At 38.1% G+C, this 18,122-nt stretch overlaps 1 protein-coding gene across 23 annotated transcripts in view; it reads right to left on the bottom strand.

The window, feature by feature from the left end:
- The window catches only part of DEPDC5 (DEP domain containing 5, GATOR1 subcomplex subunit), a 111,519-nt gene that overhangs the window by 74,710 nt on the left and 18,687 nt on the right, over window positions 1-18,122 (bottom strand). For all 23 annotated transcript variants that reach the window (XR_012125700.1, XR_012125698.1, XR_012125699.1 and 20 more), the window contains 8 exons: window positions 17,365-17,426; window positions 13,518-13,587; window positions 13,128-13,200; window positions 6,129-6,232; window positions 5,766-5,840; window positions 4,271-4,405; window positions 3,408-3,469; window positions 3,186-3,259 (listed from right to left, as the gene is read on the bottom strand). Coding sequence is in view for 20 of the 23 variants with exons in the window: in XM_073223194.1 (XP_073079295.1) it covers window positions 3,186-3,259; window positions 3,408-3,469; window positions 4,271-4,405; window positions 5,766-5,840; window positions 6,129-6,232; window positions 13,128-13,200; window positions 13,518-13,587; window positions 17,365-17,426 (655 nt within the window). In the remaining 3 variants the exon portion in view is untranslated. The remainder of the gene's footprint in view (window positions 1-3,185; window positions 3,260-3,407; window positions 3,470-4,270; window positions 4,406-5,765; window positions 5,841-6,128; window positions 6,233-13,127; window positions 13,201-13,517; window positions 13,588-17,364; window positions 17,427-18,122) is intronic.

Below are 18,122 nucleotides of genomic sequence, written 5' to 3'. Positions count from 1 at the left end.
ATCAACAGATAACCAGTGGACTGTAGGGCAATCCTAATGGTACATTAATTTATAAGAATATAAGAATACCAGCTGCACTCAGACCTGGAGCCCAATCAGTCCCTAGGCCCCTGGGACTTGGCCTGTCAGTAAAGTACCAAGGAAATTACCAAGTAGAAGATGCTACTCTCTTTCTAGATATTAATTATGAAAGATCTAAGCAGTGAAGTGATGTCAGCCAGGAGAATGGGTTTCTATAAGGTTAAGCCATACAAAATTGCTATGTTTGAAGGTCAAAAACAGTCTAATACAACAATTTCAAATGGTTTGAACCAATAGCTACCGCTTTGCCAAGAACATCCTGTTCAACCCTAGGTAAACCAGTTAACCTCTCTGGGATGTGGGCCCCTCACCTGTATAATCTGACTGCATAGTCTCTATGATTTCCAGGACAGATTCCAATTATATCTTGGGATATCACCCAAATCCCAGTTTTACAGCTCTAATGTATCTGATGTTAATGTAGTTTTTGGATCAATTTTAATTACTAGCTAATAACACTCTGGGGGTAATAAGTTCTCACTGAAGACAATCTGATTATGCTTTGAATAAGGTCTCTGGCCTCATGGGAACACTCTGCCACTTCCAGAGAGGCTCACTGACAGGGGGCACCAACGGCCCCTGTGAGCAGCCATCCCCCTCAGGCCACGATCCCTCTTGCCCCTGTCCCTGAGCGGCTCAAGCAAACAAGGCTCACAGTGAGATGTAAAAAGCAGGCCTTGGACCCTCCCAGCTCTCAGATTCTGAGGCGCCTCAAGGTATGAATCCACCCTCCATCTTAAATGACATCAGAGAGCCAATTTTGGATGAAAAAATGAAATGACAAATCAGGATACTTTCAAATTTGAGGATATTACAATGCTTGAATTCATATATGATTTTGTGAGTACTATAGCTATACTGTCCCTTTATTGTTTCCTAAACGAAACTTAAAACCATGAAATACAGTGTATAATTAAACTGTAGCTATTTTCTTATTGGCCAAAGAATCCAAATGTCTACTCAAAGATCACAAATCCAAAAATAGAGGGCTGGCGAAAAGAAGATACGCTGATCTTTGAAATAAATTCAAAAGAAATAAGCTCAAAATACTATTTTACCTGAACCATGTTTTTAAAATAATGGTAATATAAACACAAAATGAGGAAGATTCCAAAAGCATCTTATTATGAAGCTGTCACTTTTTCTTCTAGTGACTGCACCAGGCAATGCAATGGCAACATACAAAACTGAGCATTAAATAGTCACACACACATAAAGTAAGGAGTAACACGGGTGACCAGCGAGAGAATCTCACCGGGCTCCTGAGAGAGGCTCACTCAGAACAGGGTGATTACAGTGTGATCACTCCATCCTTGTAAAACTGGCAGACCAACATTCCTTGCTCATGAAACTGGTTATTCACCCTAAAAATGATTACAACTGACCAAGAGAAACCACCATATGAAGGCAATATGGCCCATAACAAAGATAAGGACATACTACAAGGGTAAAATCAATGTTTCTGATGAATTTTCAAACTGGTCTCCTGCAAAGATTTGCAACTAAATAGAAGCCAAAATTGACGGTTCCATCTAGCTTGAGACAAGAGCCAAGTAGTCTTTAGTCCCTCAGAAGTGCTGGCTTAAGTCAGACAACCCCGAGAAGGATAGAATGTTCTGGGTGTACTAAAAAGAAAGCAGCTATTGGTTATTGCAGAAAACACAGGAAGAACTCACAGAAGATGGTGGGGCTGAGTCTTAGAGGGTAAAAAGGCATTTTTGAGGTAAAGGGCAGGCAGAGAGGCCCTTGAGGTAGGAAGACTCAGAAGTAAGAGTGAAATGTGCTATCTACAATGCAGAATGAAAGAGAGAGAGAGAGGTGGGAGAGGAGGCCTCAGATGTCAAAGGCTGTAGTCTTTATCAAGCCAGCATAACATTTTAGAGAAAAAGAGCGGTAGGATTTGGTTTTCACAAAAATGGCACCCTGGTGCAGCAATGGTTGACAGATGCTGGTCCTCAGACTCCCAGGATTCCTCGGTGCTACATCAGGGCCTACTATGTGAGGACACAGAGGAACACTAATACTTTTTTGCTTTTATGTATTTGGTTCCAGGCAAGACTTCTGCTTGAAGAAATGGTCTTTTTGCTTAAGAAAAGGAAAGGAAAGAAGGAAACCACTGTTCTAAAAAAGTGATTCTCAATGGGGAGTGGGAGGTGGGGGATTCTGCCACCCAGGAGGCACGTTGTAATGTCTGAGGACATTTGATTTTTTATTTATTGTATTTATTTCTTAGTCTAAATCATCCCCCCAACCCCAACCCAGTTTCCAATGGTTTCAACTGCATTCTCCATAAACCCGCAGCCATTAAAAAAAAAAAATCCTAAGACATCAAAAAGAAGTAATAACCCAAGGCCCTTCATTTTTGGCAGACTTATTCCAGGGCATCTAGTTCTCTTAATTATTTTCAGAAGGTATGAGCTCTACCTGCACTGCTTCAAAGAAACAGTTAAACTTTCTCCAAGCTTTTTTTGATAGGAAAATGTACTGAGCTACTGTTTCTGCAGACATTTTTGGTTGCCACAACTGGGGTGTGTGCTGCTGGCATCTGGCGGGTAGTGGCCAGGGGTGCTGCAGGACACCCTACAACATACCCACAGCCTCCCCACAACAAAGAATGATCCGGCCCAACATGTCAGTACTGTCAAGGCGAGAAACCCAGGTCTCCAGGATGGACTGAAGGAGAGACTAGAAACAGACGTGCTAATAAGATATCTGAAGTTGTTCAAAAAGATGAGGGTCCATGACAAGGCAGCAGCACTGGCTGAGGGCGAGCTACAGTCAGCTGGAATGCTGAGGCCTCGTTCCACGTGAAGAAGAGGGAATTTCCTACGAATGGAGGAGGCCAGGCACAATGTTGGCTGTGGTCTGTGGGAGTTGGGGATGGTAACGGAAATAAGTCCTTCAAAATTTGTTCTTAGTTTTTTTCCCAGTAGATCATTCTTACGTTACCATCACTGCTCAGTATGTAGAGCAGCTTTCAGCAAATGTTACAACATTTTCTTGACAAAAGATTTTATAGTAAGAACTTCAGAGATTTAAAAAGAAAATGGCAAGTAGGTTATTTGAAACTCTTCTCATCTACTAAGAATCAAGATCACACCCACCTGTGGTTTATCCAGTGAGGAATATTATAGTCATCGCCCAGACGAGAATCTCGAGGGGCACTCCGGTTATGGAGCTGAAAGGGAAAAAGCCAGTGCATTTCTAAATCAGCTGCAAAACAAGTAGGACATGGAACTGCTCCAACTTTTTTAGTTTTTAACTATTCTCAAGATCACCCTGATGCTGGAAACTGGCCTTCAGTAAGCAGTCTAAAATCTAATTACCTTAAACAGTGGGACAGCATGTAATGGTTGCTCCCCCATGCACACCAAGTCCACACCAATTCCTAAAAAAGAAAAGACAGAAAGAGTCTAGGTGGGGTGAGGGGTAGAGAAAAATGTCCCAATCTATTCATGATGTCATTTAAATGGGTCAGGATATGAGGCAAAGCTGACTTACAATCCTACAATTATAACCTCGTCAGTGCTGCCTACACCGTAAAGAAGTAAATAGATGCATTTTGTCTGTTCCCTCTTTACCAAGTTCTGTCAGACTTGTCACTGCTGAATGCTTGCCCATCAGCCTTTGACTGCCTTGCAGATCACAATTTGTCACAAAGACAACAGGGCCTCTGTTACTAAAGTTTCAAGGCCAGAAAGGAAAAGGAACCTTGTAATCTCAGTAAAAGGTAAAACAATCCCTATTTACTTTTACAAAGCAATCAGGATTTACTTTCCCATCTCGTTGTTGAAACATAATTAAATGTGGGAGTAGTGGGCACGCTAGGGAAGCATGGCACATCACGGAGGACAACAGGATGAGATTATCTGACGGTACTTGACACCACAGGCTGGCGGCACACCGGGTCCTTGAAACAATCCCCCCAAACCCAGTGTCAAATGTGTTTGGGATGCTCAGTACCAGTTATGCCCTTTGGAGAGAAACAAGATACGCTAACATATTAAAACCAGCAATTAGGGTATCTGTCTTACTGTGAGCATTTTCCAAACCGATTTAACCTTGGAACTCTTTTGTCATCAAACACTATTCATTCACCAAATCTGTGATGCAGAGCCAGGAAAAGCTGAGTTCTTAGGGTAAGTAGGGCCATAAACACTTGGAGACAGCACACACGGGGGAGCAGTACCGTTATCTATCATCCGCTGCTTGGTCAAGATCATGAGCAGACGGTCCACTTCAAACACACCCACCCCAGGCGTGATCACCACAGACATCTGCCCAGTTCGGTCAAAGTTGCGGTTGATGTAGTGCTTGTCGAACACTTCAAACAAAGCAGAAGTCCTCCAATGAAGACGGTACAGCTTTGCAGAAACCAGCCACTAGCTAGGATCTCTGCTCTTGGAACATTTTGCCTGTGTTTCTATTACAGCTATTGCCACATTCTGGACTGAATTCTAATTAGTTGTATGAACAACTGTCTTTCCCTTCTACATTAAGAAACGGCTTGAACACAAAACTATGTCACTGCTGCCTTTGTTAATCCCCTTCATCGATACCTAATACTTGTGCAGCTTTGAATGCTCATATTTCATGTCATTAAACAATCTATAAATGACCTGTTGAAACTCAATAAAAATCAAATTATTAATCTAAGACAATACTTAAGAGAGCGGACCACAATCTTGCAATGGCTTTGTAAATTTGGCAAGTTAATTTTTATTTCTGACCTGTGCAATTCTTACTTTAGAAAATCAGTAATAGCTAAATAGGACAAAAGGATGTACAATTAAAAGACGTTATGTTATAGAATCCCCAGCACCTGGGTAAGGGCACATGGCCAGGTGATACACAGGGAGGTAACCACACATCATTACCCCTGCCACTGGCCAGTGCCAGCTGCATGCCTAACCAGAGCTGGGCTGAGCAGGCTCTCTGCTGAGGACACAGAATCCTGAACAGAGAGCAGAGCTGGGAGTTGAATGTTGCTCTCAGAATTACTGCTGCTGCTGTTCCCAGAGCCACCTCGATCTCCACCTTTTTCAGCATGGCTCCAAGCCTTTCCTGGCTGTCCCAACAAGCCCTTTAACCCCAGAGCAAATTTTTATTTTTGTTTAAACTAATTTAGTAAGCCTCTGTTATTTGCAAACAAAGTATCTCAGCTAACACACAAATGCAGGGACAAACATTTGGAAGAAATCACACCACATTGTTAACAATGGTCTCTCTTAGAGGAGATGACCGTGGAGGGAGGAGGGAGACTTTTATTTTCACTTAATATCTCTATTATTTGAATTCTAGGAGCATGGGCTCCCTTTGTAATTAAGAAAAAAAAAGGGGGGGGTAGATTTTAAAAAACTACCCTTAAGCAGTTGAGGGATGGGGTGGAAACTAATTACAATTTTTAGTAAAACAAACAGCCCAAGGACGGTTCCTCCCATCTTCATTCTTAGGTCACCATAACAAGCAGATGAGAACACCAAGTTAATTCCCAACAGAAGACCCAAGAGCTGAATTTTGGCCATTACAGCTACCCAGTCAGAGGTTATTACTTTCAGTTAATCTTGGGGGTAGGCAGCTGGGGGCACCCTCAAATAGTCTGGGTCTCTGGACATCAATAAAGAGAAGTTTATAGCCATGTGGTAATAAGTAAGATGCCCGCTCCCTGGGGGTGGCATCCTTACCATTGAACGACAAATTGATGGCCTCCAGGTAGTTTCCTTGTGCTGAGGTAGAATTGTCTCCTTTGGGAAAGCCCTCTGAAGCAAAAGACAGAAGAGAAAGAAAGAAAAACATCTCATGAAAGATGAACTCCTAGGGAACAAGTGCAAGGTGTCTGGCTCCACAGGGCTCCCTATCACCTAGGAGGGACATTACTGAATTTACTGCATACATATTGGACAATTCGACCCAACTGGAAATAGAAACCTGATGAGAAGCAAAAACTATACACAACATTGGGAGGGAAACAAGCACGAGCCTCTTCCCCTCCCAGCCTCTGCCCACACTGCCTCTCCCCACCGCACCTACAGCCACGAGTGCAGTACCTTCTTGTTGCAGTCGCACCAATACTGGATATTGGATGAAGAGCTTTTTAATGGTCACAAGAAGTGAAGTCCACTCTTCTCTCCTCTCATTCTGCACCACCACTCTGAAAGTGTCATTATAAAGGACACATTGAGCAGCTCTTACACACCAGACGGACATCAGGCCCCTCACGGGGTTTCAAGGAAAGGAGGAAACAGGACCCCCAGAGTTAGGAGAATTTATCATATAATAATAAATAATAAAGTCAAATGCATTTAACAAACATTAACAAAGAAATGTAATCATATCAATAGTCATATAGATTGAAAAGTAAAAATAAGAAAATATTTTAAAATTTCCTTGAGATTAGATTAGTGCCCAGTGTTGAGCAAGAATATGAACATTCTCACATATGGACGATATATGTGAAAAGCCTTTTAAAATACTCCATATGTGTGTTTTACATGTATATCCAATAACATATTTAGTCAAGAAACTAGATCAGTAGAAAGGGATGGGTAGGAATCTGTTTACTGTAGACCTTATGAACTTTTAAAATGTTGAACCATGTGAATATATCTTTTAAAATAAAATTTAGACTTAAAAAGAAAAATATGCATTCCCATTAATTTGGTAGTTTTAAACCTGGGGATTTTTCCTAAGGAAACATACATGACCCAGAATAACCAACACAATATTGAAGGAGAAGAACAAATTTGGAGAACTGACACTACCCAACTTCAAGGATTACTGTAAAGCTGAAGTATCAACTTTCAAGGCTTACTGTAAAACTGGTGAAAGAATAGACAAATAAATCAATGGAACAGAATAGAAAGCCCAGAAACAGACCCACATAAATACAGTCAACTGATTTTTGATGAAAGAACAAAGCTATTCTTTTCAGCAAATGGTGTGGGATCAACTGGACATTCACATGTCAAAAAAAAAAGAATCTAGACACAGACCTTACATACTCATAAAAATTAACTCAATGGACCATAGACCTAAGTATAAAACATAAAACTATAAAACCCCTAAAAGATAACACAGGAGAAAACCTAGATGACCTTGTGTATGGTAGTGACTTTTTAGCTTCAACACCAAAGGCACAATCCATGAAAGAAAAATTGATATGCTAGACTTCATTAAAATTTAAAACTGCTCTTCAAAAGACAGTATCAAGAGAATGAGATGACAAGCCACAGACTAGGAAAAAATATTCTCAAAAGACATATCTGACAAAGGACGCTATCCAAAATAAACAAAGAACTTTTAAAACTTAACAATAAGAAAAAAAACAATCCAATTAAAAAATGGGCAAAAGATCTAAAAAGAACATCTCACCAAAGAAAACATACACATGGTAAATAATATGAAAAGATGCTCCACATCACATGTCATTAGAGAAGTACAAATAAACCAATAATAAGACACCACTAGACACTTATTAAAATGGCCAAAATCCAGAACACTGACAACATCAAATGCTGACAAGGATGTAGAATAATGGAATTTTCAATTTACTGCTGATGAAAATGTAAAATAGTACAGCCACTTTGGAAGAATGTCTGGTGGTTTCTCACAGCACTAGACATACTCCTACCACACAATCCAGCAATTATACTCCTTGGCATTTATCCAAATGAGCTGAAAATTTATGTCCACACAGAAACTTGCACATGACTGCTTGCACAATTGCCAAAACTTGGAAGCAACCAAGATGTCCTTCGATAGAAGAATGGATAAACTGTGGTACATCCAGACAATGGAGTATTATTGAACACTCAAGAGAAAGGAGGTATCAAGCCATGAAAAGACATGAAGGAACCTTAAAGGCATATTACTAAGTGAAAGAAATCAACAGAAAGAAATATACTGCATGGGTCCAACTATATGGCATTCTGGGAAAAGCAAAACTGTGCAAGACTCTAAAAAGGTCAGTGGTTGCCAGGGGTTGGAGTGAGGGAAGAGGTGCATAAGTGGAGCACAGAGGATTTTTAGGGCGATGAAAATCCTATGTATCATACTATAATGATAGAGACATATTATAAGACATTTGTCCAAACCCAAAGAAAGTACAACCCCAAGAGTGAACCCTAAGGTAAACTAGAGACTTTCAGTGATTGTGATGTGTCCATGTAGGTTCATTAATTACAACAAATGAACCACTCTGATGAGGAACAGTGATAATCGGGGGAGGGGGATGATATGCATGTGGATGGAGAAGGTATATGGGAAATCTCTATACTTTCCTCTCAATTTTGCTGTGAACTAAAACTGCTCTAAAAAAAATAGGTCTTTAAAAAAAAGGTGGGGAAGCAAGAAATACTCCGGGATATATAACCATATATCTGTCTCTTTATCACAATGGTATATAGATAATTGTAAAAATTAGGAAAAAAATTAAATACCTAACAATAAGGAATTCATTAAATTATGATAAAATTTCAGACTACAACAATTTACTATACACCCATCAAATATGCTGTGATGCTCTTTGATAACCTGAATATGACTCATGAGTACATAGGGGTTTACAGCGCTATTCTGTCTACCTAAGTATATATGATTTTACTGAAAACAAAATGGGCTAAATAGAAAAAGATCTGGAGAAACTATATGACAGTATTACAAGTTCTTCCCTTTGGACTGTAAAGTCAGGAGTAAGACAAGAAACAAAAAAGATGAAAAAAAACGAGCAAAGATGAATACACAATTCACAAAAGAGAAATATATAAAAAGGCCAATAAACACGAGAAAACATTTACTATCAGTAATAAAAGAAATGAATATTAAGATTCAATGACATAACTTTTCCTCCACTCCAACTGGAAAAAGAGAACAGTCAGTGTTGGTGAGGATACGGGAAACAACCCTGTTATTAGGAAAATAGGATTTCCTACTCCTATGTTTTTGGAGGGCAGTTTGGCGAGTCAAATGAAAAGCCTTAACAAAAACAATATCCTTTGACCCAGTAACTTCATTTCTGGGAATTACTAACTAAGGATATGGTTAAAGACATGTCTATAAGGACATGTTGTAGAACTTCTGACAACAGTAAAAAGTTGAAAACTGCCTTAGTGTCCAATAATAATTAGCAACCCAGTGGAATTTCTATACAGCAATCAAAATGATGCTGTGGAAGTAGAGTATTTGACATGTAATGGAACTTGTGATATAAGTGGAAAATGTTAGTTTAAAACATGTAAAAAATCTTAGGAGCCTGTGATCACATCGCTGTGATAATTGATTTTTGTCTCTATAAACAGGGAACAGAGTTTGATGCACCCAGGTAATGACGCCTGTATCTGGGAGGTGGAATTGCGGGAGCTGTGAATTACTCTTCACTGAACTATCTTTTGTGATTTTCCTAAAATGAACCTGTATTGTTTTTATAATAAGAAAAATACAGCCCAAGCTCTTTCAATCTAAAAAAAGTTGGGAATAACTTTTTAGTGATGTGAGAAAACTTTAATATATTAATAATATAGTCATATATATATATAAATCTACATTCATAACTCATATAAGCATACTTTATATAATCTATTTTAATATATCCATAATTATATTCAAATGAACTCATACTCATTATGCAGATAGAATTTCATATATTGTTAAGCTACACATTCTCAGGGTTCCAGGAACCCAGTGAAGTGGTATGAAGAATTTATTTGCACAGAGGGATAAGTGGTTTTTCCATGAAATTCTTTCATGAAATTCTCACAGGTATAGAAGGCCCAGAAGATTAACAAATAATTTAAACTGTAATGAGTGTAGAGTTGAAGAATACAGTGGTTAAAAGCACAGACTCAGAACTAGACTACCTAAGTCAAGTGCATACTCCATCTCTTAATTCTTCATGGGTTTTGAGTAAATCACTAACACTCTGTATCCAAGGTTCTCTATCTGTAAAATGGGATAACAGTAACCATTACAAGGAATAGTGTGATGTTTAAATGAAACAAGATATGAAAAATGATTGTTTACATATTACAAATCAATCAAGATATTAAAATTAATCAAGATAAGTAAATTTGAACAGTGCCCCATACATGATAAGTCCGGAATCCAAATGATAACTGTGACCATCTTATAATCATCTCAGTAGGGTAGTGGAGCCACTGTTATTTTCTACTTTGTGCTCACTTATATTTTTCAAAATTTCTACAATGAATATGTTACTTTATAAATGATATTAAAAAAGTAATCTCCTAAGTGATAAAACAAATACAGCAAAATATTAACAGTGGAACCCACATAGTAGATATATGGGTGTTCATTATACAATTCTCTCAACTTTTCTGTTCAAAATTTTTCATAAAATATTGTAAAATATATTTATTTATATTGTGTACTTATTCAAAATAAAATATTGTAAAAACACAAAAGATTAAGCTAAAAACAATGCATGATTATAGAGAGAAATCTGGGTCAGGAAAAACAATTGGTAAAATTCAGTTGGCAAAATTTGAAAATGAACTCTATGTTAGATAATAGTATTTATATCAATGTTAAATGTTCTGAATACCACTATATTTTGTTTACATAAGACAATGTCTTTGCTCTTAGTAGATACTTGAGGAAGTACAAGATAATAAAGTATCTATTAAATGTTAATAATTGGTAAATCTAGATGAAAAGTACAGTCATTAATTATATTCTTTTAACTTTCTCAAAAGTTTAAAATTTTTTAAATAGAAAGCTTTAAAAGTTATCCAAAAAACTGCCTAAAAAGCTCCCATAACCTCTGTTACTCTTCAGAGCTTATCTACAATCAGAGTTTCTTTTTAATTATAATTTTTTTTATTTATAATTTTTTTCATTTATGATTTTTTTAGATTTATAATTTTTTATTTATAATTTTTTTCAGATTTATAATTTTTTTAGGTTTATAATTTTTTTTAGATTTATTCTTTATTTTTGCATAAAGAATAAATCTTTAAAAAATTATAATTAAAACAGAAACTATGTAGATAAACTCTGAAGAGTAACAAGTTATGGGAGCTTTTTAGGCAGTTTTTTGGATAACTTTAAAAGCTTTTTATTTAGAAAAAAAAAGATTTATTCTTTAGGAATTCTACTACAAAGTCGAAAAAAGGAAAAAAAATGTAAGTTCACATTTCGTACTGGCTTAGGATTTAGGAAGGAACTTGCTAAAAAGAAATGTTTAAGGCTAGGGGTGGGGGAAACTAAACTAAACCCATAGGAAACTGTTACTGCAAAACAGAGAGACATTGTATTTCCAAGTACGAGGTAGGAGGGGAAACTAATAAGTTCCTCCCCTTGGAAAGACAAAGAAACAGCCTGAGGAAGCAAGACTGGACCAGGAACAGAGAAGTGAATCAGAGGAAAGCAGTCTCTAAGGGCTTGAACAAGTGTAGTGAGGTGAAGAAAGGTGCTTATTACCAAGGAGTTGATTTTACTTAAACATAAAGCCTCTGTACCTTAGGCAAGAATAAAATAATCAGTCCAAAACCTGCAAAACAAAAGGCTTCCTAAAGGCTACTCTATCCTCCACTTAAAATGCAATAATCATGTTGCAAATTTCTGCACAGATCTGAGAACTTAAAGGGGGGTCCTTCAACTCCATGCCCTTAAGCAGCTTAATCCAGTTGTATCTGGTATGATTCTGTCATCTCATAAAGGGTCCCCGTACTCAGTGGCACTGCTAGGACAACCGACTGACTGACCTGCATGGTGCAGTGATACAGCGTGAGTACAGGGTGGCCCACAATGAGATTGAGTCTCCCTAAGAACAAGGTTCAGCTAAACCCATCAAGCCTTCAGAACAGGCTTTTCCACCTCGACACTACTGGTACCTCAGGGCACACACCTGGGGGGGCAGTCCTGCACATTGTGGGACGTTTAGCAGCACCCCTGGCCTCTACCCACTGGGTAGAGTTGCATGGCCTCCACTTTCCACCACCCCTCTACCACTCTGATAATAAAAATAAAATGTTTTAGACATTGACAACTGAGGGGGGTTAGGGGGAGTTGGGGAACAATGGCAAAATGCCCCAGTTGTAATCTCTGGTTTACAGAAAATAAACAAATACTATCACAAGGATACAATCAGACAGATTCAGAAGGGGTTTTCAATAGCCTCCTTGTTCAAAATGTGGTGCAAAGACCAGCAAAATGTGCAAAACAGTAGTTAGACAAGCAGAACCTCAGGCCCACCCCAGATGCCCTAACCTGATTAGAAGCAGCACTTTACCCCCATGGGATGTGGGGGTGGGAGGCAGGGGGATCATATGCACACTAAAATTCGAAAAGTACAGTTCTACAGAACTACTGACCCAGATTCTTCAACAAGTCAACAGTTTGGGGGTGAAAAGGAAGGGAAAATTGTTTTAGATTCAGACTTAACAAGCAGACCGAACATAAGAAGTTCTTTTAGAGAAAAATAATGAAACCTGAAATATATACTAGACAGTGGATTGATATTAGAATTTTTAATTTTGTTAAATGTGGTAATGATATTGTGGTTATATATGAAAATGCCCTGGTTTTTAGATATAAGCATAGCAACAAAATATTATAGTATCAATAGTTCACTCTAAAATTAAATTTAGCCAAAAAAGATAAGAAGCAAATATGGTATAACTTTTAAATCCAAGTGTTGGGTATATGAATTCATTGTATTATTCACTATTCTTTTCTGTGAATTTGAAAACTTTCACAATAGTTTCAAAAGTCTAAATATGATACGGTAGTCTGGATTGGATCCTGGAACAAAGAAGGTACATAAAGTGGAAAAACTGGTGAAATTTGAGAAAGGTCTGAAATTTTGTTAGTAGTAATGCATCAAGGCTAATCTCTACTTTTGACAAACGTACCCATGGTTATGAAATGTTAACAGGAGAAACAGAGTGAAAGCTGTATGGGAACTCTCTCTGTATTATCTTTACAACTTCTCTGTAAACCTAAAATTATTCCAGAATAAAAAGGCTATTTTTTTTTTAAGTGAGAGGAGAAACAAACAAAGAAAAGCATAGCAAAGCGTCCAAACGTACTTATAAAAGTCTTCATAGAACTGCCCCTTGTGATCCTGTCGAATTGAGGATCGGTTTATTTCAGGAAATTCATCTGAAATAGAGAAAACAACCTATGTAGATCAGGTTAAAAAGACAAATTCAGTTTCTCTGTTCACCATTCTGGGTTGAAGATTTGCATCACCAAAAAAAAGGGGGGGGGCAATTATATATGTATTAAGTTGGTTTATGATGAATCGCAGCCCACAAACTTCTTTCATCCACTAACGGACGGTGCTATCTTCCATTTTATCCTGTCCTCATAACAAAAAAGGTGGGAAAGATGGAGCATAAATGCAATGGGAAAGATGTGAAGGAATCGTTGGGGGAGGCAGAAGCTTAACAAAAAACAACTGTAGGAGAAAGACTTACCCAGAGATTTTGCATCATAGAAAGTTCTAGAAAATAGGACCACTGTCACTTCATGACTACAGTTCTTCTCCTAAACATGAGTAGAGAAAAAGAGGGCACACGTTTATTTCATTGACTTAGATATGAAGCAGCCTGCAAGAACAGTTATTTTCAATTCGAGGAGCCTCAGTGCAGTATGCAGTATTGGGTAATGTCACTAACTGTAGGTTGTATAAGGCAGTGGACAGAGCACTGCTGGCAATCAGAAGCCTGGACTGAGTCCTGACTCTGAAACTTACCACTGTGTGACCTTGGGCAAGTTACCTCAATCCCAGGAATGAGGAAAGTGCTTTGAAAACTGTGTATCACCAGTACGCACCAGCCGCTGTCTGTCTCCCAGCTTTTGATTTGACAGCCCGGCGTCAGAGAATCATGGTATTTGATCACAGTGGTTGTTTTGTTTTTTAATTTCTTTAGAACAGTAGTTTAGTGAACAAGAAGAGAACCCATGGTGGTGGTGTAAGAATCAAAGCCCTCTCCACCCCCAGTCACCACTGTCACAGGAAGAGAACTGGGGACTGCTTGAGAGGCAGGGTCAAAGCCAAGGCAACAAATTACCTTTACACTGGGATGGGGACTAGTGAGAATAAACACTTCCAAGGAGTCAGAAGATCAATGTTCTGGAAATAGGGTGTGTACAGATGACACAAAATTTGGCTTGCACCAGTGAGCCAGCAAGCCCAGTTTCAGTTCCTCCTGGGTTTTTGAAGACAACAGCCTACTCTGACCAACCCCATTTCTAGCTCAACCATACTTAATGACTATATAATTCAGCATTTACCACGTAAGGTATATATATATATATATATAACAATGCACATTACACTTCACCTTACATTCTTCCATGGATATATCTCAAGCAGACAGAAATTCCTAAATACAAGCCACAGAACCAAGAACAGAGTACTAGTAAAGAGCAAACCTTCATTAGCCACCGACTAATTTAACATACTCCTAGTGTTCCAAACTCAGCTCTAAATTCACCTGATTTTGAAATGTGACATGTAGGAAAAATACCTTACAGTGGGCTGGTGTGGACATACAAGTCTCCCAACTCACATGTAACACAGGAGATAACATACAACAGTGGTGACATGGGCTGGGATCACAGAAACATAGGACAGCTCGGGGCTTAAGAGCTCAGGCTAGCTCTAGGTCAATGGAAGGAACCAGATCAGAACCCTCAGTCAGCTTTTTTATGCTATTGCTCATGAACAAGTTACTGACCTCTTTGAGCTGTACTTTCCTACCTGCCTAATAGGGAACAGAGGACTTTGTCAGACAATGTGTTCAAAGCACTTTCTACGATACCTGATATGTCAAAACAATAAATGTTAACCAGGACTATTATGATTACCCCATCACAACTATATTTTGGGCTCAGAAATGAATTTATAAATTCATTTTTCATCCTGTTCAATATTGTTCAATACTCCCATGCTCAACACTGCTGTCCACAGTGTTAACTTTAAGTTACTCAATAGGATGTATGAAGAAAAAATAATCTTCACTAAACTTCATTGAATCAACAGAGTGGTTACAGGAAGTTATTTTAATTCATTTTCAAGTTCTTTCTTTAAAACCAAGTACTTGATTTTTAAAAATAATCAAATACTAAGAGCAAAGTCCTGTAAACTAATGAGTGGGCCTGTGCCATATTCTGTCCCTACAGCTAGTCATACACACACTCACAGAATCTTGGGTTGGGGAATATCTAAAGGACAACCGAGCCACCCTTGAAATGGAGGTTTTCATAGACCCAATACTGAAATGGCCATTGTGTAGTCCAAGGTGACCATCATTCAGCCCACCTCTGGGGCCTGGATTCCTGCAGCCCCTGCTATTTGTGCTCCTCTTCAGGTCCCCTCCTCAGACAGACCCACAGGCCTGATCACCTTTAACTATATGACTACAGAAGCTTAATTCCAGTCTGTCCCTTTACCAAATTGCTCCTAGCTACTGTACTACCATTCCTTAAATTCTCCCCAGCTTTGATAACATTATTTACTTAAGAATCTTTAATAGCTCCTACTTCCTTTCAAATCAAGCCCAAACTGCATGTGTTGACCTGATCCATCCATCTAATCCAATCGTATTACTGGATTATTCCCCACACAAACCCTCTATGGAACAACGGAAGACCACACCCCACTCTCATACCCATCTTCATCCTTTTGCTCATATTCTCCCCATGAAACACCTCCCTGTCTTCCTTTCCAGCCATCCAAACCTTCCTCAGCTTTGCGAGTTCAGTCCCAACCCCTAAAACGTACGGTGTTGCTGATCCAAACTACCCGCAAGTCTGCAAGCACCGAGAGCATCACATTCCTATTTCTCTAGACTTCATAGCTGAAGGATATTGCTGCCGTATTACCAAGGAAAGAGAATGGGACTTAGACTCCACTGAGATCTATATCCTATAGAGACTTAACTATATGCAGATACTTTAAAACACCCTGAGAGGTAGGTACTATTACCATCTCCATTTTTCAGGTAAGGATATAGAGGCTCAGAGAAATGGATTACTTCTCAAGATGAAAAAGCTAATTTTAAGCCCAGTCTGTTTTAATACAAACTCCATGCTCTTTCCACTACACAGGTGACCTCAAATAGCTCTCATATTTAGGTCTTTGATTCAGTTTGAGTTAGTTTTTATATACAGTGTGAGGTAAGGGTCCTTCTGCATGTGGCTGCCCAGTTATCTCAGAACAATTTGTTAGAGAGACTATTCTTTCCCTCATTGAATGGACTTGACATCCTTGCCTAAAATCAACTTGACCATACGTAGTCATGTACATTCTACACACAGTCTCAATTCTACTCCATTGATCTATGTATCTACCTTATGCCAGTACCATAACTTTGACTACTTTGGCTTTGTAGTAAGTTTTGAAATTAGGAAGTAAGAGTCCTCCAACTTTGTTCTTCTTTTTCAAGATTGTTTTGGCTATTCAAGATCCCTTGCAAGTCCACATAAATTTTAGAATCAGCTTTTCCATTTCTGAAAAAAAAAAGGACATTGGGATTTTGATAGGGACTGCAATGAATTATAGTTTGCTTTGGTAGTACTGCCATTTTAACAATATTAAGTCTTCCAATTGATGAACATGGATTTTCTTTTCATTTATTTAGGTCTTATTAATTCTTTCAGCAATGGTGTGTGAATTTTAGTGAACAAGTCTTGCACCTCCCTGGGTAAATTATTCCAAAGTACTTTATTCTCTCTGATGCCCTTGTAAATGGGATTATTTAATTTCCTTTTTAAAATTTGATTCCTAGTTTTTTAATTTCCTGTTCAAATTGTTCATTGCTGATGAAACACAAATGATTTTTGTGTTGATTTTGTATCCTGCAGCTTTGTTGAATTTATTAAATCTCAGAGTTGTTTTTTGTGTGTATGGATTTTTTAGGATTTTCTGCATATAGGATGTCATCTGTGAATGGAGATAATTTTACTTCTTTTTTGCCAATATGGATTCCTTCTATTACTTTTTCTTGCCTAGTTGCTCTGGCTAGAACTTCTAGTACAACATTGAAAACCAATAGTAAAAATAGGGGTCCTTATCTTGTTCCTGACCTTACGGGGCAAAGTCTTCATCTTTCATCATTGAGTCTGATGTTAGCTATGGGCTTCTCAAAAATGGCCTTTACCATGTTGAGGTGATTAAGGTAATTCAAATCTGAAGTCTTGTCAATTTTGGCTTTAGCTAAGATATCTCAAAGTCAGCTTAATAGAAATAGTATATTTTTAAAATCTGCATTGACTAATGTTTACTCAATGAGATTTACAGCATAAGAAGAAACATACCTTCCATTTGGTAAAGAGATCAGCAAGGAAACCATTCACAGCTTTCTCAAAATATAGATCCCCTGAAAAGAAATGAGAAGGGGTTGAGGATTATGTTCATTTCTTGCTTACAGTTTCTTCTCTCAGCAAAGTGATAGGAATAGGACCAAAGAGAAAGTGGGTTCTGTTACATCTGAAGACAACATCATAAAAAGCTAGATGTATAAAAGCAGTTTCAACTTAGACTTCTTATTGAGCAAAATTTAATATTTACCTCACCCAGTTAGACGCCATGGCTACAAGGTAAAATCCAAGATTGAAAAAGCTTTGGTGATTGAAAATGATGGTATCTTCAGAATGAGAGAACCATCTAACCTCTGAATATGACTACATTCATAATAATGCTTAAAGTTTGTTTGAACATTATCTGGTAGACCCTGGGCAGTTACTGAATTATCATTCATAGTTCCAGCTGTTCCTGAGTGACCTAGATGGCCCACAGCAAAAATTAACTTGAAATTCTGCTAAACAAAAATTTGAATTGCACGCACCACGAGCTGGTGTGCTGGACACAGTATCCACAACTCGTAACAGCTTTACTGTTCTCTACTCACTATGTGGTAATTTTAATAAAATGAGACAAATACAAAGGTTTCTGTGAGTGATAGGAAAAGAAATGAAAAACATCAGAAAGTGTTGGTTCAGAGTCACAGTCACTTTCTCTGGAACATTTCATTCTGTACTCACAAGACTAATTAAAACTCTGAGAAATCAGATTT

This window comes from Manis javanica, chromosome 15, assembly GCF_040802235.1.
Source record: "Manis javanica isolate MJ-LG chromosome 15, MJ_LKY, whole genome shotgun sequence".
Taxonomy (NCBI): domain Eukaryota; kingdom Metazoa; phylum Chordata; class Mammalia; order Pholidota; family Manidae; genus Manis; species Manis javanica.
Note: the sequence above shows the minus strand (reverse complement) of the source record. Positions and strands in the feature narration are given on the sequence as shown.